General features: G+C 30.2%; 9 protein-coding genes across 9 annotated transcripts; 5 read left to right on the top strand and 4 right to left on the bottom strand. All coding sequences in view use genetic code 12, as the record gives it.

The window, feature by feature from the left end:
- Window positions 1-134: 134 nt before the first annotated feature.
- On the top strand, window positions 135-1,187 carry BTS1 (farnesyltranstransferase; the record flags this gene model as incomplete). The annotated part of the gene is made up of 1 exon (XM_064906555.1): window positions 135-1,187. The coding sequence occupies one exon, from the start codon at window positions 135-137 to the stop codon at window positions 1,185-1,187; it is 1,053 nt and encodes a 350-aa protein (XP_064759576.1).
- A 24-nt stretch (window positions 1,188-1,211) lies between these two features.
- On the bottom strand, window positions 1,212-1,986 carry DFJ63DRAFT_337574 (uncharacterized protein; the record flags this gene model as incomplete). Its single annotated transcript, XM_064908574.1, has 2 exons — window positions 1,212-1,228; window positions 1,278-1,986. The coding sequence occupies 2 exons, from the start codon at window positions 1,984-1,986 to the stop codon at window positions 1,212-1,214; spliced, it is 726 nt and encodes a 241-aa protein (XP_064759575.1).
- DFJ63DRAFT_242175 (uncharacterized protein) lies at window positions 1,677-3,120 on the top strand. Its single transcript, XM_064904342.1, has one exon. The coding sequence runs from the start codon at window positions 2,167-2,169 to the stop codon at window positions 3,079-3,081; it is 915 nt and encodes a 304-aa protein (XP_064759574.1). The 5' UTR covers window positions 1,677-2,166; the 3' UTR covers window positions 3,082-3,120.
- A 39-nt stretch (window positions 3,121-3,159) lies between these two features.
- DFJ63DRAFT_337572 (uncharacterized protein) lies at window positions 3,160-4,266 on the bottom strand (the record flags this gene model as incomplete). Its single annotated transcript, XM_064908573.1, has 1 exon — window positions 3,160-4,266. One exon carries the CDS (start codon window positions 4,264-4,266, stop codon window positions 3,160-3,162), a length of 1,107 nt encoding a protein of 368 aa, XP_064759573.1.
- Window positions 4,267-4,739: 473 nt separating this feature from the next.
- On the bottom strand, window positions 4,740-7,376 carry FGR27 (Fgr27p; the record flags this gene model as incomplete). Its single annotated transcript, XM_064905339.1, has 2 exons — window positions 4,740-6,592; window positions 6,815-7,376. 2 exons carry the CDS (start codon window positions 7,374-7,376, stop codon window positions 4,740-4,742), a joined length of 2,415 nt encoding a protein of 804 aa, XP_064759572.1.
- Window positions 7,377-13,281: 5,905 nt separating this feature from the next.
- On the top strand, window positions 13,282-14,928 carry HGT16 (Hgt16p; the record flags this gene model as incomplete). Its single annotated transcript, XM_064905351.1, has 1 exon — window positions 13,282-14,928. The coding sequence occupies one exon, from the start codon at window positions 13,282-13,284 to the stop codon at window positions 14,926-14,928; it is 1,647 nt and encodes a 548-aa protein (XP_064759571.1).
- A 244-nt stretch (window positions 14,929-15,172) lies between these two features.
- Window positions 15,173-16,227, top strand: DFJ63DRAFT_242163 (uncharacterized protein). The gene has a single exon (XM_064904340.1). It carries the CDS (start codon window positions 15,416-15,418, stop codon window positions 15,911-15,913), a length of 498 nt encoding a protein of 165 aa, XP_064759570.1. The 5' UTR covers window positions 15,173-15,415; the 3' UTR covers window positions 15,914-16,227.
- A 313-nt stretch (window positions 16,228-16,540) lies between these two features.
- Window positions 16,541-18,658, top strand: DFJ63DRAFT_290385 (uncharacterized protein; the record flags this gene model as incomplete). The annotated part of the gene is made up of 1 exon (XM_064905308.1): window positions 16,541-18,658. The coding sequence occupies one exon, from the start codon at window positions 16,541-16,543 to the stop codon at window positions 18,656-18,658; it is 2,118 nt and encodes a 705-aa protein (XP_064759569.1).
- Window positions 18,659-18,742: 84 nt separating this feature from the next.
- Window positions 18,743-19,517, bottom strand: DFJ63DRAFT_242169 (guanine nucleotide exchange factor). The gene has a single exon (XM_064904341.1). The coding sequence runs from the start codon at window positions 19,322-19,324 to the stop codon at window positions 18,827-18,829; it is 498 nt and encodes a 165-aa protein (XP_064759568.1). The 5' UTR covers window positions 19,325-19,517; the 3' UTR covers window positions 18,743-18,826.
- Window positions 19,518-20,180: the final 663 nt, after the last annotated feature.

Genomic DNA, 20,180 nt, shown 5'->3' with positions numbered 1-20,180 from the left:
TATCTCGTCCTGTATATAATTTATAAAGTGTGATCAGAAATTTGCCGCCAAAAAAATTTTATGATCTCTAATCAGTCAGAAGGGTTTGTGGAGAGAGGGAGGTATACCTAACTAAACACGACAATAGAAACAATATGGTGGTGGAGATAGATATAGACAATATCATTCAACATACTGACGGATACAATAGAGACACGTCTGATCCTATAGTTCAACCCTATGACTATTTATCATCAATTCCTTCTAATAATCAAAATGTTCGAAATCGATTCTTAGTAGCATTTAATAGTCTTTATTATCATATTGAACAAGAAAGGTTATTGGATCTCATAGGAGAAATCATCTCCATATTCCATAATCTGTCATTATTAATCGATGATATCGAAGATTCATCTCTTTATAGACGTGGTTTACCTGCTGCTCATACTAAATATGGTATACCATTAACTATCAACTGTGGGAATTTAATGTATTTTATTGCCCTTCAAAAAGCTCAAATCGATTTACCAAAGCTTTTCCAATCAGTCACAACTTCCAATATTAATATGGATAAATTGAAATTTGAAACTCTGCTAGTTTTAATTGATGAAATGTTAAATTTACATCATGGTCAAGGTTTAGATATTTATTGGAGAGATAATTTTAAATTAATCGATAATTTAAATCAATTACCGAGTATTGAAGATTATTTACAAATGATTAAAGATAAAACTGGTGGGATTTTCCGATTATCAATTCGATTATTAAAATTGTTTTCTCCTTCATCTATTAAAGCTGATCTTATTCCGATTGCTAATCTTTTAGGTATCATTTATCAAATTAGAGATGATTATCTTAATTTAACTGATCCAAAATATAGTCATATGAAAGGATTATCAGGTGAAGATTTAATCGAAGGAAAATTATCTTTACCAATCTTGCATTGTTTAATTAATAATAAAAATTCACCTGTTCAAAAATTATTAACAACTACAAATTCAGCTGAAGAACGGAAATTAAAAGTTGAAGAAATTAATGATTGTATTCAATATATGCAACTTGAATCAAAATCATTAGAATATACTAGGAATTTGATCAAGATCTATGAAGTTAAAGTTAAACAATTAATCTCAGAACTGGTGGATGTATCATCGTCATTATCATCATCGTTATTATTCCAAATTATTGATGGATTATGTGCTATTTAATCTATACGAATGGAATGTCATGTTTTAATTTATCAGGATTACTACTTTCAATTCCATTTAAGAAATCAAAAAATGAATCAATATCATAACTATTGAAACCTTTATGTGTTAATTGATTTGTGGCTCGTAAAAATTGACTTTCATTATCATGGTTGTTTTTAATTTGGAATCTTTCATGTTCATAGTTTAAATTCTTGGGAATCAAATTATTTATTAATGGTATATCAATATTATCTTGAGAAATGTTTGATTTAATCATACTTATTAATGTCAGATATGTATGATCTAATTGAATGTTTTGTTCATGTTTATGATTAGGATTATTTATTTTAATGTTATTTATTGTATTTGGTTTAATTTTGTTTCGTAAATTCGTAGATTGTTTCTTTTCCATGGGTATGACTTTATTCATGCTATAGAATTGAGGTCGTTTAGGAATATTAACTTTAGTTGATCTTGGTTTTTTGATTTTAATTGGATCTTCAATTTTCTCATTATTCTCTTTCTCAAGCAGTCTTGTCATGGATCTAGTGCTACGTCTAGAATATCTTCTTGTTGATAAGCTTTCATCTTCTTCATCCACTTCATGCTTCACCACAGGTTGTACCTGATTCCAATCATGGTTCGAATTCGAATTTGATGATGAGGTTTGAAGTTTTGACTTTCGAGGTGGGATATCTGATTCCAATTCTTCAGACCTTCTCATTAATTCACGATACAATTTAATATCTTGGTCAAGAGTATCATTCTTCGCCTTCCTCTTGATACTCCTACTTCCTTTCCCCGTTGTCTTTGTCATTATAATACCATAACAACAAGAAGAAGAAGAAGAATGTTAAAATGAAAAATTTCAATATTTTCACGTGATGAGATGCACTCATAATTTTTTTTCATCGATGAGATATTTATATTAAACTTAACCGGTTAGTTATTAAAATCCCAGAAGGTATTAGGAAAAGATTCAATTACAGGATAGATCATGTTGTACTTAATTGGATTGGGGTTATCTCATGAATCAGATATCACTGTTCGTGGTCTTGAAGTCGTCAAAAGATGTAAACGTGTCTATTTAGAAGCCTATACTTCTATATTAATGACTGCTGATCAACTGTCATTAGAGAAATTTTATGGTAGAGAAGTTATATTAGCTGATCGTGAATTAGTTGAAGGGGGAAGTGATGAAATCTTAGCTGGAGCTGAAATCGATAATGAAGGTGAAAATGATGTGGCATTTTTAGTGGTTGGTGATCCATTTGGAGCTACTACTCATACTGATTTAGTTATTAGAGCTCGAGAATTAGGGATTAAAGTTGAAACTATTCATAATGCTAGTGTTATGAATGCTGTTGGTGCATGTGGATTACAATTATATCAATTTGGTCAAACTATTTCTTTGGTATTTTTCACTGATAGTTGGAAACCTGATTCGTTTTATAATAAAATTATGGAAAATAGAAAAATTGGGTTACATACTTTAATCTTATTAGATATTAAAGTTAAAGAACAGAGCATTGAAAATATGGCAAGAGGGAGATTAATTTATGAACCTCCAAGATATATGGATATCTCTACTGCTTGTTCTCAATTAATTGAAATTGAAGAATCAAGACAAGAACAAGCATATACTGAAAATACTCCTGTAGTGGCTGTATCAAGATTAGGTTCTCCAACTCAAACTTTTAAAGCAGGTACCTTAAAGGAATTAGTTGATTATGATAGTGGTGAACCTTTACATACTTTGGTTATGTTAGGTAGACAAGTTCATGATTTAGAATTAGAATATCTTTATCAATTTGTTGAAAACAAACAAAACTTCAAACTTATGGTTGAACAAGATCAAGAATTCTTTAAGCCTCCACCATATGTTCCTCCAGTTGAAGAACTTGATGATTAAATAGAAAAAGAACCCCATGTAGTATAGATATAATAATATATATTAATTAATTAATTAAGAGAAGATTAAAGAGAAGAATCATTGCTTCTTTTGTAATTCAACTTGTTGAATATGGTCCCATACATTTTCATTGATATCCCATAACATCCAATCATACCATCCGAAATAAGCAGGGAAGATAGTAATCAAATGCCAAATGGAATGAGCATCAATTAAATCAAAGAAAATGGGAGGGAAATCAAGGATTTCAAATGACATTCCTAAGACCACTATAAATCCTAAGATTAATGGATAAAGAGAATATAATTTTGGTGATGATGAAAAGAAACTAGGTAGTATGATAGCTTTGAAATTTATATAAGGTAAATGATTTTGAATATAAGGGATTTTTTCATTCTTTTGATGATCTTGTTCAATATAATAATATTTTGAATAAATGTAATAACAAGTCCCTATCAAACATAAATTTTGTAAAACTCCAATTAAGATATTAGCTCTCATATTATAAGTATAAGACCAATCAATAACTAATCTGGCAATATGGCCAACGTAACATATAATACAAATGAATTGAAATACATAACGATATTTCTTATTACGATCAAGATAAGCTTCACCATATCTTGAACCTAAAGTATAAAATCCAACCATAACGTATAATCCAGCACAATAATAATCTAATTTTTCAGTTACATCAGTATCACGAATATGAAATATGGTGGACATAATCCAAGCTGATAAGGATGAGAAATTCAGGATGAATAGATTCGTATATTGTTGTTTTAAACGAGGATGATTATTTGGGTTGGAATAACTTTTCAAGATCTTTTTTAATCCAATGATATGAACATATAGATTTCCTAAGGAGAATATGACTGATGCAACTTCTTGAATCCCATATAATCGAAGAAATGGCCATTTACCATGGAATTGATATAATTCTTCTTGATGTAATTTCCGTTCCCTGGTGATGGTTCTTTGACATTGATAATCACAATTGGAATAACAATCCCATTGTAATAACCTCAAATAAGTAGGCAACGGCATAGGATCAAATTGCCATCCTGGATTATAATATAGTTGTCTATCATATCTATAATAGAATCGATTGTTTTCACAAGTGATTTGTTCACATTGATATTTACAATCCAGTGTTGCATAAAGATCATCCCCAGGTGATCCCATAACAAAGGACGGAAGCAACCACAACAGCGATAGTATCACGATGTAAAGAAACGATATCGACTTCCCATTGATACGATTGAAATGGTACATCCTATTAGTCTATGACGCTGGTTGGCTGTTGACGATGATGTTATCACGATTGGTTTTGACGGTCAAAATATTTTGATGATAATTTAGATCGGAATCGGGAAGAGCGAAATTTTTAAAATCACCACCTCTCACCGCGAAAATGGCAACAGCAACTTACAGTAGTTAACTTCAATTTAAACAAAATAGTATATATAGTAAAGTAAGTATAAACAATGTATCACACTATAAACAACTAAAACTAAACCTAAAACCTTTCCCCTTACAATGAAAGAAAGAATGGGATATAAGAAGTAAAAAAAAGTATATAAAAAAGGATTGGAGGAAGAAACTAAGTACCAAGAAATAAAAAGGAAAGGGTTTTCAAAAAAGATAAATAGAACTGACTAATATTTATCACCATATAACAACTCATAATTACCATAATCATGAGGCATAGTGGTAGAGGAACCATCATTGTTTAAGAAATTGAAATCAGATGAATCATCTGATGAAGATGGAGAGATTAAATCCATGGGTAATAATTCAGGACTAACAAAGAACTTTTGGAATTTAATCAATGATTCCAAATTGTTATTACTATCTTCAATAAAGTTATAATCATTTAAGACTCTGAAATCTAAATTTTCTAATTCTTTATCCACTTGTTTACCAATGATTTCTTGATTAACTATGGTTATGTCTGAATTTTGACGTTGTTTATTAACCAATAAGACTTCAATCAAATCATTGACAATATCTTCATATCTTTCAGCTCCTTTATTGGTAGGAGTGAATTCATGTAACATATTACTAGCCATTTTCAAAGTATCAATCATCTCAATATCGGAATGTTCATCGTCTTTGAAACCACCATGTAACACACCAATACCTAACACTAAACTTCCATAGAAACAACATGTGATAAGAGCATAACATTCACGACGAACCACTTGTTTATAAGAAGTATTCATATAGTAATTGACTAACTTAATAGCCAAGATACTGGCTTTAACAGCAGCTTGATAAAATTGAATAGATAACTTACGATTCTTAACCGTGGATGTTTGGCGATTAGGATTTAATTTTTCAACAGCTTCAAACATAAAGAATGGTCTACTTAATAACATTGTAGCCCATAATTGCATTAAATGAATTAACAAAAGAATATGAGTATTTTGATGATTTGCATTATTAGAAATTGATTCCAGAGCCTTAAAGATATTATTAATAGATAATTGATCATCTAAATTCATAGACCATAATTTTAATTCAATAGCTAATTTCTTAGTCTTATTAATATCAATAATACGACCTTGATAGAAATTAATCACAATCTTACCCACTAAATGACATATTCTAGTTAATTCAATTTGACATTTAGAATTAAAATCAAGTAATTTATTGGATTGTAATTTATTATAATTGGTGGTTAAAATCGGATCATCATAATCATAATCATTAACAGTTAATGGTCTACCAATAAAAATTGATGACATTCTATCGGACACATAAAGACTTCTGAATAATTTCTTCTTGTATTCACTATCTTCAGATTTATAATTGAATTGTTCATTAACAAAAGTTCTATGCATACCAATGGATTGAGCAAATTTAATAGCTAAATTCAAATGAATCCAAGCTGTAGATTTCTTTAAAACAGCTTGATAATAATGGAAAATCAAATAATTGGTTATAACCACCCATAATTCTGAATCTTGAATGGTATCTTGTAATAAATAAAGAGCATATTCAAATAAAGCTTGAGAACGAGGGGAATCAATAATATATTGAGTGAAATGACTATAAGTAGATCCAATAGCTGCCACAAGATAGAAAATGATTAATTTTTGTTTCTTTTCAGCTTCAGGAATCAATTCATCGTGATTATAAATCATTTGAAAATAATCACGATTGAAATCTTCCATATTGAACACAAAGAATGAATCATTAATATTTCTTTTAAAATATTCAATATAACTCCTAGCATCTTCATATTTTGGTAATTGATTGCCCATCATTCTTGTAGGAGGTAAATCCGGTCTATCGATGACAGGACAACATTGTAACTTTTCAGTAAAATTGGAGCCAGCTCCAATATATTGAATTACTACATTTCTTGATTCATATAATAAAGATAATGGAGCAGTTTCTCCCATAAATCTAAAAGTACCAGATTTATCATTAAGTAAAATGATACATTTACCATTTTGATTAGAAACACCACCATCATTTGAAGTTGGAGCAGAATCATCATCATCTATAATATCAATATCAATATTGTTACTATTATTTAACTCTGGTTTCAATTGCAAGTATTGTTGACGACTAATCTTGTAGGAAGGAATAGCTGAACCAGGGCTATTTTGAGTAGATGAAGAAGATGAAGGGACTGAATTCAAAGAGAAAGCTGATGAAGATGAAGGAGTTGAAGATGCAGATGAAGTTGAACCACGATTACTATTTTCACTGTCTTCGCCACCTTCAGCATGATTTAATGGGAAAGATAATAAAGGTTGTAAAGATTTTGGAATATATGTATTTGAAGGGGAATCGATATTATTAGTAGGAGAAATAGTTGAAGCTGATGATATAGAAGATGTTGAAGATGGGGCATCATCAGGAGATAACATATGATGATGTTGTTGATGTTGATTGATTATAGTATTTGGACTTAAATTGTCGTCATATTTATTGACATTCTCCAAGTTTTGACCTTGGTTAAACATTAATAATTGTTCATTTGAAGGTTGATGAGGGAACTGTTGGAATTGTTGTTGTTGTTGTTGTTGATTATGAATGATTTCTTGATTATTAATCAGTTGTCCTTGTTTTTGTAACTTTAATTTAGCGATTCTTTCAGCTTTTAAAGATCTCTTATCGACAATAGTGTAACTACATTCGTAACCTCTTCTGACACATGTTTCACAAGGATTTTGACCTGTACATCTATATTTTCTTTTCTTGCATGAATCACAAGCAGTGGATACTTTTTGTCTCTTTTCAGGAGGTAAAAGTCTAATTCTCTTTTTGACGGAAGACATTTTATTATATCAGTTTTGATTTTTGATTTTTGATTCTTTTTTACTTTATTTATTCGAATAGATAAGTTGTAATACGGTTGTTAAAGTTTATGTCTTTGACTATCTTAAAATAAGTATAAATGAAGATCTCCCAGACTTACAAATAGTTCTAATCGTTAATGTAAATCCTAATCCAAATTCTTGAAAGGACCAAAAAAAACTATCATGGAAATGTGCGTCAATTTAAATAAAAGCTGAGAAAAAAAAAAAAAAAAGATACTGACGTTAATTAAACAATGAGGGGGTTTTTTAGTTTAAAAAGGTTAATAGTTATTTCTAAAAATTATGAAGAAGACCAATTAATTTTATCAAGTCGTGTAATCTCCTAAGGAAATTATTATTTAAAAGAATTTACACAAGATAGGAATATATTATTGGTTGGTTACGATATAATATTATTATTATTGTTCATCCCCTTCAAAGAATATGAAGAATGTGTTCGATATTTCTCCCACATTTCCAGAATTCTGTATGAGAAAAATAAAAAAAAATAAAAAAAATAAAAAAATAAAAAAATAAAAAAATAAAAAAAAAGAAATTATTTTTATCTTCCATCTATGCAGTACGGCACTTCTCTTCATGTATTAAGTACAAAGTTGTGTGTGTTAATCTGGATTCAGCGGGTTTATCGTTCTTTGTTCATCATATCTGTCACCACCACATTAAAATTTATTTTTGTTTTTGTTTCCCCTATTGTCGATCAGTAAGGTTTAGTCTAAACTTAGATTAGGATGTATTATTACGGTACTTTACCTATGTATGAATTATTCCTACATACGTTAACTCAACGTCAATATTTATCAACTTCAACACTATCTTCATACATTTAAAAATAATACTCTCTTGTTGATGATGTGTTTGGTGATTTAATTCAAAATTTCTTTTTTGAAGTTGTAAGATTATTCTGTGTGAGTGGTGGGTGTGCATCTGTATGTTTTGTACGTGTGGAGTGGAGGACACCCTTTACTTTTATTAAGAGAGGGGAATTTATTTTTATTTTGCGTAAACTTAATTTTATTATTTTTTTTTTTTTATTTTTTTTTTTTTGTTATTGTTAGTTTTACCTCCATACCGCAGTATGACAACCCGTTTACCAGTTATGTTTTATTTTTATTATCAAATACTGTTATCGTCAACTAGATAATTTTTAAATTTATAAACATCATCATCATCACCATCACCAATGGTTAAGACAAAATGGTAACTTTTAAAGTTTTGATCTGCTATAATTATTATTTCTTATTATTATTAGAGAGTCTACTTTTTTGCTGTACCGTCTTTGTAAAAAATTTATTTTTTAAATTTGAATCAATTAATTTTTTTGGTAATTATAAACTAGAATTAAATCTAAAAAGAAATCACTCCTCGTCTTAAGTTGACTATCAATGGAAATATATCCCCTTGAATGTAAACAACTACTTAAAACCACTTATCTTCATCGACCTCTATCGTCAATGGTTTAATAAATACTTCTCACACACTCTCACAAACACTTAATGCCGTGTCTTTAATCGTCGTCAAATCTTCTGAGCGTCTAACAATTGTTCACCCACCTCCATGTTTGTTGATTCTAAACAATCAAAATCCCTATTTCCATTCCTCTAGACCAAAAAAATTTTATTTTTGTAAATTATTCAAAAAAAAGCTATCACACTTATTTATTTGTTTATTCATTGTCTTCTTTTATGGTCTCCTCCCCTCCTTCATTCACCAGTTTGATATTGTTATTCTGTCACCAATTCCTTTTCACCATTAATTAGTTTTATTTCTTTATTTGGAAAATTATTTTTAAAACTCTCTACTTACTATATTCCAATTACGCTTTATTTTTCATCATATTTTGAAATAAGCTTTTTCTTAGTAATATAATAATTATCAACAAACAAACAAACAAACAAACATCAAAAATGCTAAAAGAAATTTACACTAAAATAAAATCATTCTTAGGTAAAAGATCCCCTATCTATTTACGTAGGTACAGCATATGTATTCTTTTCAACATTAATCTCCGCCAGGTTCAATCAAATCATCGCTCATCGGTTGCCGTTTTACTTCTATTGAACTATATCATCTCAATTACGTTGAACCAATTACGCTTACCTCTTCCTACCGTATTATCCCTCGTGTCAAACTAGAATGGTTAGTTCTATATCAATTAAACTATTTTATTGACTTCCATTATTTTGGTTAAGCTTCACCTAAATTTAGTAAAAAGCTTACCTTAATTCCTGTCATTAATCGTTTATTTGTAACTGATATGTCATTTTCCATTTTAGTCTTTTTAAATTCTTTTTTTTTTTTTAGTTGCTGCTTAGACGCCATGGCACATTTCCGACGCACATTAGAAAATTTGATCTAAAAATTTACATTCTTCCAGTCTGACTTTTCTTCTATTGCACCCGTTTCACACTGTATAAGAAAACCTCAGTTTTAACAAACCCTAAAAGCTTAAATATTAGACATGATGTAATAATTAGCTTGCTTCGTTGCTAGGTTATGAGATTAATTCATTTGGGGTTCCTGAATAACACCGGCCGTACTAGAAATAAATAAAAATTCAAACCGATATAAAAAACAAATACTCAGGGCTCTTCAATGGGATGAAGATAATAATAATAGTAATAATAGAACATCGAAGTGGTTAGTGTGGTTTTATTTTTGTATTGGTGTGTAAATATAACCGTCGTATCAAACTAATAATTAGGTCAGATCAAAACTGATTCCCCTTTATTATTAGCATATTGTGTTATTTTATTGAATGAATGAAATTATTTATGTGGTTGTATGTATCAAAATAAAAACCACAGTACTAAAAATTGCAGATTTTCGTTAGCCTAGTAAGTACAGTTTCTCAGACCACCATACATTTTCATGCAAATGAACAAAGTATGAATTCGCTTCTCATATTATTTATGAAAATCGTATGATAAATTGTTTTATTATATATGAGCATTTGCACATTGATAATAAAGTGTTTTTATACTATATTTGGATTTAATAAGAAAGATTGAACAGTATATAAAGCATCTTCGTTGTCATCTAGAATTTAAGCTTCTGGAAATTCAGTTTTTGAAGATTTTTCATCACTTACAATAACATATTTTTCACCTGAAATTTAAGTCTGAAAATTACATTCAAGAAACACAAATAATCCATTTCTATTCAGTGACATACGAAATAAGCAATTAATTCTTCATGTGAAATACATGTATATTTGCTTTAACGATGTGGTTGGCCTATCATACTCAACCCAGCTATTCTGACAGGAATATCGATTCGAGTTACATTTATAGAAGTTAGAAAATCATTATGCAAAATATCACCTATTTCGTCAGTTTTGTTTCGTAAATATTCTTCAACCTTCACTCAAAGGGATATATTCCTGTTCAGTGAATTTACATAAGAGACAGTGATATTGACCGCTTCTAGCAATTTTAAGATTAACTCTTTCTCATATCTTCGTGATCTCGTTAAAGCCAATTGTGGCGCTGTCTAATATTTGATTTCTATTTATCATTTTCATGTTCTTGAGTACTTCATCGCATTGATAATTATTCATATAGGAGGAGTTTGTCGCTGTATAAATGTACCTAAATATGAATGTATCATAGAGTTAGATAATGCTGTTTGTGGAGTGCAAAACTTTTAGTTATCGCACAGGATCCTAATTGGGTTAATTATCCGACATATAGAGAGTTCAAAGAAGTTCGTATTTATTGGCAGCAACATTGTAACATCATTTATATAATTGAAATGATACGAAGTTTAATTGAAGTTATACGAAGTCTAATTGATCAAATAATCATAATATGAGATTGTTGTACTATATAACTAATTAGAGTTCAATGTAACTTACGAACTGCATGATTATGCCTAACGTTGAGTATTTTTTTTGCTACAGTACCAATTCCGCTTTTGCAAATCTTTGATTTTGATAAGCGAATCATTGAATGATATTTCAATTAAAAAAAGTCTTTTACATCTTGTGATTTGCTCCTTAACCTTAAAAGCTTAAACAGAGTGAAGTCAATTGGCCTCTCTATGATTGAATTGTTGAATCGTCACTTCACTTAAGAAAATTGATATACAATCTGTACCTTTTCTTTTAGTGAGGGGTGCGGCATTGATTTGTAACACAAATATAAAAACCGAATGATAAGAAAATCATAAATGGGAAGCTATAAGTGATACCCGAAGTCTGATGAAGTAGGAACAAGGACCAACTTTGAATGAATGTTTAGTTGTATATGCAAGTTTCAGTTGTTGAACAAGGAGATTAGTCAGGATGAAAGGATAAATATTAGAGAAAGGATCATTAATAATATAATCCTTGAATAGAAAGAGAAGGAGAAGGCATGGTTAACAACAGGTAAGAGATAGAGAATATCAATGATGCTAAAGAGAGATAAGGAAAGTTAAAACAAATATAAAACTGATGCAGATAAAAAAAGAAATACCCCCCAGATGAAATGTTCACACAATTACACTTTTTACTAATCACGAATTTTACCTTATTAAGCTCTATCTCCACCACTTGGTTACAGGTAATACCCACACACGCGTAATCAATATTGGCTTTTAAAAAGATAATCTTTGTCGAACCATCTTTTTAAGATATTTCCCTTCAATTTTCTGATTGATGAGATCAAATCAACTCTAGAAGAAGGTTAAAGTGAGTCTATGAGCTGATTAATTCCTTGTTGTTAGAAAGCATAGCTCGGAATATTTTTGTATTTAGCCGCTCATCGCCTTTGGATATCTATAAAGTGGGAAAAGTAAAGAACACATAACCCATACACAATTGTTCAATAGAATGTAGATCTATACCCTCATGAAATGGATATATCCTAATCATTCAAAAAAAAATTTCGTAAAGCGGAGTGATAGTGTTTGAGGTTTGTGATTCGTTCGTAACTAAAAGGTATCGCCTTTTCCCCCACTTTTTTTTTCTTTCTTTCCTTAATCATTCCTGGTGTCTTAATTACATCATTCGCATAATTTTCTAAGCATGTAATTTTGCTTAAAGTTTTATCAGTCATACTGCTAAATAATTGTCCGAATTCAAAGTAAAAATTTTAAACACCATTAATGGATTTTTAAATCAAAAAAATCGTTTTGAAACTTTATAATATATGTTTCCTTTTCTTTAGTTTCATTTCTGGTTGGAAAAGTATATAATCTTAGCCTATAACCTCTTCATTCCTTATTTTAGTGTCAAGTCTAATTAACATTGGAATATCAATCTGTTGGAGACTATTTCTGTTGTTACGACCCATATTTATTGTGTTATTCATTTTAGTTGTCAAAATTAATCAGTAAGAATTACCCCCAGTTCTTACCCCTCTATCACTTATACTTAGACAAGAATATTTATCCAACTCCCTCCCTTTCCACATCAAAGTTCAAGTTTGTAATAATCACACTAAAGTTATCTTAAAAATTATATTTTGGTTTTATTTTGTATTTGGTTTCCCGGTTTGTTTAGTTTTTCCTTGTCTCGATTTTGGCATCAATTATCTTTTATCCAACGGTATTTGATCTTTACACCTATATCTATTAATTATAAATAATATAAATAATAAGTTCTTTCCCCAGTCTTGGTGTTTTTTTAAAAAAAGATTATATTTCCTTTATCATTTATAATTCAGTTTGATTATATACTTTAGTATATCTATATTAATCCTATTTTTAGTAACTTTCTTACAGGTCTAATATGTCATCATTCTTTTCGAAATTAAAACTGTCAAATTCAAATCAGTTTGAAAAACAACAACAATTTTATACTATTACTAAAGTTGATGGTGAAAATGATAATGATAGTCAAGAAGAACAATTATTAATTCCTCAGGAAATTTATAATTGGAAAATGGTCTTGTGTGCCTTAACTGCTGCCTTTGCCGCTGTTATTATTGGTTATGATGCTGGTTTCATTGGTGGTACAGTGGCCTTGGATTCATTTCAAATTGAATTTGGTATTGATAAATTGACTGCCAAACAAGCTGCAAATATCTCTTCAAATGTTGTATCAGTTTTTCAAGCTGGTGCATTCTGGGGTGCAATCTTTTTTTATCCAGTTGGTGAATTAATTGGTAGAAAAATCGGTTTAGTTATTTCTGGTTTCTTCTTGGTTCTTGGTGCTGGTATTTCATTACATGCATCTTCTGCTCATGGTTTAGGTCCCATCTATGCTGGTAGAGTTTTGACTGGTATTGGTGTGGGTGGTTGTTCTGGTTTAGCTCCAATCTATATTAGTGAAAGTTCTCCAACCTTAATTAGAGGTAAATTAGTTGGACTTTGGGAAATCAGTTGGCAAGTTGGTGGTGTGGTTGGTTATTGGATTAACTATGGTGTTTTACAACATATTCCATCTACTGAATCAAAACAATGGTTAATTCCATTTGCAATTCAATTAATCCCATCAGGTTTTTTCTTTTTTGGAACATTCTTTATTCCAGAATCTCCTCGTTATTTGGTCTTTAAAAATAAATATGAAAAGGCTAAAAAGAATTTATCATTCTTAAGAAATCTTCCAGAAGATCACCCTTACTTGAATCATGAATTAAATAACACTATTAAAGACATTGAAATTCATAAATTAAAATTAGGTTCTGATTCATTCTTTGAACCATTTAAAAAAGTATTCTTTCAAAAAAAAATTGTTTTAAGATTGTTATTATCGACAAGTCTTTTTGTTATGCAAAATGGTAGTGGTATTAATGCTATTACTTATTATTCGCCTACCGTTTTTAAATCATTTGGTCTTAATGGTACAAATGCTGGTTTGCAATCTACTGGTATTTTTGGTATATTAAAAGCGTTTGCTTCATTAGTTTGGTTGTTTTACATTGTTGAAAATTTCGGTAGAAAGACAGCTTTGGTTTGGTGTTCATTACCTTGTTCTTTATGTATGTGGTATATTGGTGCCTATATTAAAATTGATGATCCAGCTGCAAAGGTTGCTGCTGGTCAAACTAAACAAAATGGTGGTGGTAAAGCTGCCCAAGCCATGCTTTATATTTGGACTATATTTTATGGTGTAAGTTGGAATGGTACACCATGGGTTATAAATTCAGAAATTTTCAGTCAAGAAATTAGAACATTAACTCAAGCCATAAATGCTTGTGCCAATTGGTTCTGGGCATTTGTTATGGGTAGATGGTCTGGTCAAGCTTTAGATGCTATTGGATATAAATTTTACTTTATTTTTGCCACTTGCATGGTTGTTTTCCCAATTATTGTTTATTTCTTGTATCCTGAAACAAAGGGAGTTCCATTAGAAGCTATTGATCATTTATTCTTTAAAGTACCAGCTTGGAGATCAAGAGCATATGCTTTGGAACAATATAGAATTGAATATGAATCTAAATTAGCTGCTGCCACTAAAGCTATTGGGGAGAATGGTTTATCTAGCTTCACCAATGAAAAGTATACCATTAGTGAAGAATCCGATGTTGGTGGAAATGATGAGCACCCGGCTAAAGACAAGACTGCTGATGTTCCAAGTATTCAATGATTGATGATGTATGTACATTTCAAAAACCAACTTGGGGTTAAATTTATTCTCCTATTGTTTCAATAATGTTTTTTATTATATAATGATATTCTTTCTTTTATAGTACTTTTGTTTAATCAAACTGACTCTTTATATATATTGATTGTATATAATTAAGTAATTAACCCAACCAACCAGTGTTGAATCTTGTAGTGTTTGAAGTGTTTGACCGTCATTTTTTCTTTGATGAGAGAGAGGGATTTGCAGCACATTTTCCTTTACACATAGATAACATCAACATTAAACATGGTATGTCTACTATTATCAATCCATCAAAAAGCTGATGATCTAACTCTATAATAATATGTAGCCTCCAAAGAAACAAGTTGCTCTTTCGTTGGAAGAGAAGAAAGAGAAATGTGTTGAATTTCTTCAATCTCAACATACATTTTATTCATTAAAGGAGTTAGAGAAAGTAATACCAAAATCAATACGATCAATAAACTCAATGCAAGTTAAACCGATCATACAAGAATTGATAGATGATAATAGATTGAATGTTGAAAAATGTGGATTGATTAATTTATATTGGTCCTTTAAGTTCGATCGGATGAAGACAGATATTGATAAATTCAAAAAATTGACTAATGAGTTAACATCAAAGAGAAATCAATTGAATCAAGCCACAGAAGATCTATATGATTTAGCAATAGCAAATCAACAAAGATCAACTCTGACTATAGAGATTCAACAAGAATTGGACCAATTAAATACAGTTGAACGAACTTTAATTGATAAAGCAAATCAATTAGAAATTGAATACAAGAAATCCTTGATACAGGAAAAGACGGTTAAATTACAAGATTCAGTTAATTTCTTTACTAATAGTATTGAGCTCATAATCTATCATTTCACCAAGCGTAATTACTATATAAATAAAGATGATTTATTTGCCTTATTAGAATTACCGGATGACTTTTTTGATGATTTGCCTAAACTAAAATGATCGTATGTATCCGTCGGAGTTCAGCATTTGCTGCGTTATTGCCGTTATATAATTATTGATTTAAAATCTAACAATCAGAACTCAAAATCTAGCAAGTTGTCTTATTGATTTCAGTACTTCATGTGAATATGTTAACAGTTAGTTACCTATCATAAAGTCCGCTATCCCATACCAAAAATTAAACTATAGTGCGCCAAAAAAATCACAGGCGAATTTCAAACAATTTTTCTTCACTATGGATGTCGGTCGGTACTAAGCTTGTGATAATGGGGGAGGGGGGCAGCTTGCTTCACAAAACCTAATAAGCCCTTACCCCATACCCAAAACTTTACTGGAGTTTGATTTAAAGTGCAACACATGAAAATTGTTAATCCAAAGTTAATTTTATATATAGGCTGTTATTTTCATAAAATGAACCGATATTTTTAATAACATTCATTCGTTTGGTTTCACAGTCAGTCTATACTTATATTCAATATATATAATAGTCTAATTCTTCGAGGATTGGGATCAAGATACCTTCACCACCGACTTCAGTTTCCAAATTTCACGTCTTTCAAGAATCTTAATTTCGAGGAATACGAAGATATACCCCACACACTTAAAATAATTAACTGAATCATCATCATGGCTATTCCAATCATTCCAGTTGAAGCTGAAGATCGTCATGTCGAACTCTTGGTTACTTTAGCTGATGGTATAATTCATGAAACCACTCCTGATGTCATTAGGGCTTCTTTACCTTCTTCAGTTTCGGATGCTAAAATTAAAGAATATATAGCAACTTACTCGAGGCCATCTAATATACCAAAATTTTTTGAAATAGCAAAAAGATCAATTAATACAAATACTATAGATGCAACTCAACAATTTATTTTATTAGCAACTGTATTAGATTCGAGAATTTTAGCTCCCGTATTAACTAATTCATTGACATTAATTCGAGATATGACTTTAGAGCAAAGAGGTGCTTTATTAGCTTCATGGAGAGATTCACCAATAGCTCAAAAAAGAAGATTGTTTAGAGTCTTTTATTCACTCACTATTGCAACCTTCATTAAATTGGCTTCTGATTTACATAATGAATTTACCGATTATCCAAAATATGAGCCAAAGGATAAATTATACGAATCACATGTAGTGGATACATTTAAATATCCAATGCTTGAAAAACCATCTATAGAAGGATTTGAATTACATATACCTGATATTGATGTTATTATTATTGGATCTGGTTCAGGTGCAGGTGTTGTTGCTCAAACATTATGTGAAGAAGGTTTTAAATCATTGATTTTAGAAAAGGGAAAATACTATTCTAATGATGAATTAAATTTTAGTGATTTAGAAGGTTATGAAAATTTATTTCAAAATGGTGGAATAATGGCCACCAAAAATCAACAAGCTTTTATTTTAGCTGGTTCCACATTTGGAGGAGGTTCTACTGTTAATTGGTCTGCTTGTTTAAGAACCCCTTTTAAAGTTAGAAAAGAATGGTATGATGATTATGGATTAGAATGGGCTGCAACTGATAGTTATGATAAATGTCAAGATTATGTGTGGAATAAAATGGGCGCCAATCATAAGGATATTGATCATGCTATAAGTAATAGAACTATTATTGAAGGTAGTGAAAAATTAGGTTATGCTGGTAGACCAATAGAACAAAATATTGGTAATCATGAAGGTCATAATTGTGGATTTTGTCATACTGGTTGTAAATTTGGAGTCAAACAAGGTTCTGTGAATTGTTGGTTTAAAGAATCAGCAAACACTGGTTCTAAATTTATGGATCAAGTTAGAGTCTTACAAATTATTCATGTTGGTGGTAAAGCTGTTGGTGTATTATGTGAAGATACTACTACAGGAGTTAAATTTAAGATTACAGGACCTAAGAAATTTGTTGTTAGTGGAGGATCATTGAATACTCCAGTCATTTTAAAACAATCTGGATTCAAAAATAAACATATTGGTAGAAATTTAAAATTACATCCTGTTAGTGGATTAGTTGGTGATTTTGGTAAGGATGTAAAGACCAATTCATTTGCTCATCCAATTATGACTAGTGTTTGTACTGAAGTTGATGATATTGATGGTAAAGCTCATGGAGCAAAAATTGAAACCTTACTTAACACTCCATTCATTCAATCTGTTTTCACTCGTTGGGAATCCAGTGATCAAGTAAGGCAAGAGCTTTTAAATTATAATCATAGAATTATCTTATTGTTAATTACTAGAGATAAAAGTAGTGGAACAATTTCTTATGATCCAAGAAGACCAGAAGCTATTGAAGTTGATTATGAAGTTAATAAATTTGATCGTGATGCTCTTCATAAATCATTTTTGATTGGTAGTGATTTATTATATATTGAAGGTGCTAAAGAAATCATTATGCCTCAAGCTTGGATTCCAAGATTTAAATCGGTTAAACCAAAACATGAAAGAGCAATAACTGATAAAGAATATGTTGAATGGAGAAAAGCAGTTGAAAAGATTCCATTTGATTATTATGGAGTTCCATATGGATCTGCTCATCAAATGAGTTCATGTCGTATCTCAGGAAAGGGTCCAAGCAATGGAGCTCTTGATTTAAAAGGTAGATTATATGAATGTAAAAATGTTTATGTTGCTGATGCCAGTGTTATGCCAACTGCTAGTGGAGCTAATCCAATGATTACCACTATGACTATGTCAAGATATATTGCATTAGGAATTGCTAAAGATTTAAAACCACAAGCAAAACTTTAGATTCTTTCTCATTTGCTTATTATTATTTTAATGTTATTTATTTATTTATTTTCAGTTTATGATTTATTAGGTGTCCCTATTTCTTTTATTTGATTTATATTGTTTCGTCATATATAGGTCTACCTATTTTTTTATCTTAATGACAACTAAAAAAAATGATCCTTTTTATCATATCTCCTTAACATCATGTAGAACACTCTTACAACTTAAAAAGTAGGTTAGATTCTTCACATCCTTATTAGAATCATTTTCATTGAACCCAGCTAATCCAAGTGGACCTTTATCACATTCACTGCAAATCAAAATACGTTCAATTTTAAATTGATCATCTTTACTATGGTTAACATGTAATAATTCTTGTTGTAATTCTTGAGATGGTCTTGAAACCCCTATATTATCAAAATCCCATACATCATTGACTTGATAGAAACTTGAAGTTTGTGATGTATCGTTTGGATCTTCATCTAGCAGTTTCAAATTGATCATTTTTATATTGGATGTTGATGAATCTGAGTTTAATGATACTTGAGGATATGAACTAGATAATTTTAATAATCGAGTATTACACTTTTGGAATGGACATCTTAGTATAATTGAGTTTGGTGCTGGTGTAGATAATGATGCTGATACTGATTCAGGCAAGTTGTCATGTAAATAGGTCACCATGGTTGGATATCACTAGTTACACTATTCTGCTGTTCCCTCTCTGTCTGTCTTCAAATTCATTTTTCCATTTTGATCATTTTTGAACTCAATTTTTTTTAACAACACAAAATGAGTGAACTGTTTAGAATTTTCACAGCCATTAACTATCAGAAGTGCAAATTATCAACTATGACCTCAATTTATTATTGGGAAAGATTTGCAATAAACTACTTCTGATCAATGATTGATGTAACATAGTATGATAAGTACTTTTAGTCAGTCCAGAACATTATTATTTAGTTTTGTGGTAAATGCATTTAATAGAGCCAGGATTGCCTAATTGGGAATATTTGTAAACAGGTTTCCATGTATCAAGAAAGACGTCAATAACTAAGGAAGAAAACTATATGGAGTGTCATCTTATATCAGCATTAAGGACACTAGTACTGCCAACAGATTTATCAATTTTTCTTTCCTTGAATTTAGGGTTTTATTTGACACACACACTTTTAGATAAGTTTCTTTACCACAGAATCAAGACAAAAATGGGGTTGAAAGGCATTATACTAATATACCTATTCCTATTCATAAACTGTGTGGTTGGGGATAATAGTAATCCTAATTGGAATACTTTATATTCCTTCACAGAAGGAAAAATCTATTTACATCTTAAGAACAATGACTTGGTTAGTTTGAACTTTTCCATAAGTGGATTTCAATCTCAATCTCAATCTGAAGTTAGTGATATCAACTTATTAAACAATCAAGTGGTAGATACTTTACCATCTCCACCAGTTAATTCCACTTTGTTCATGTTCCAAGAAGAATTATATGGATTAACTTCGAATACTTCATCGATTGGTAATAATATTGACGC

Source organism: Scheffersomyces coipomensis, assembly GCF_036884675.1.
Source record: "Scheffersomyces coipomensis strain NRRL Y-17651 chromosome Unknown DFJ63scaffold_8, whole genome shotgun sequence".
Lineage (NCBI taxonomy): Eukaryota > Fungi > Ascomycota > Pichiomycetes > Serinales > Debaryomycetaceae > Scheffersomyces > Scheffersomyces coipomensis.
The sequence above is the reverse complement of the archived record's forward strand: the minus strand, read 5'-3'. Positions and strand labels throughout refer to the sequence as shown.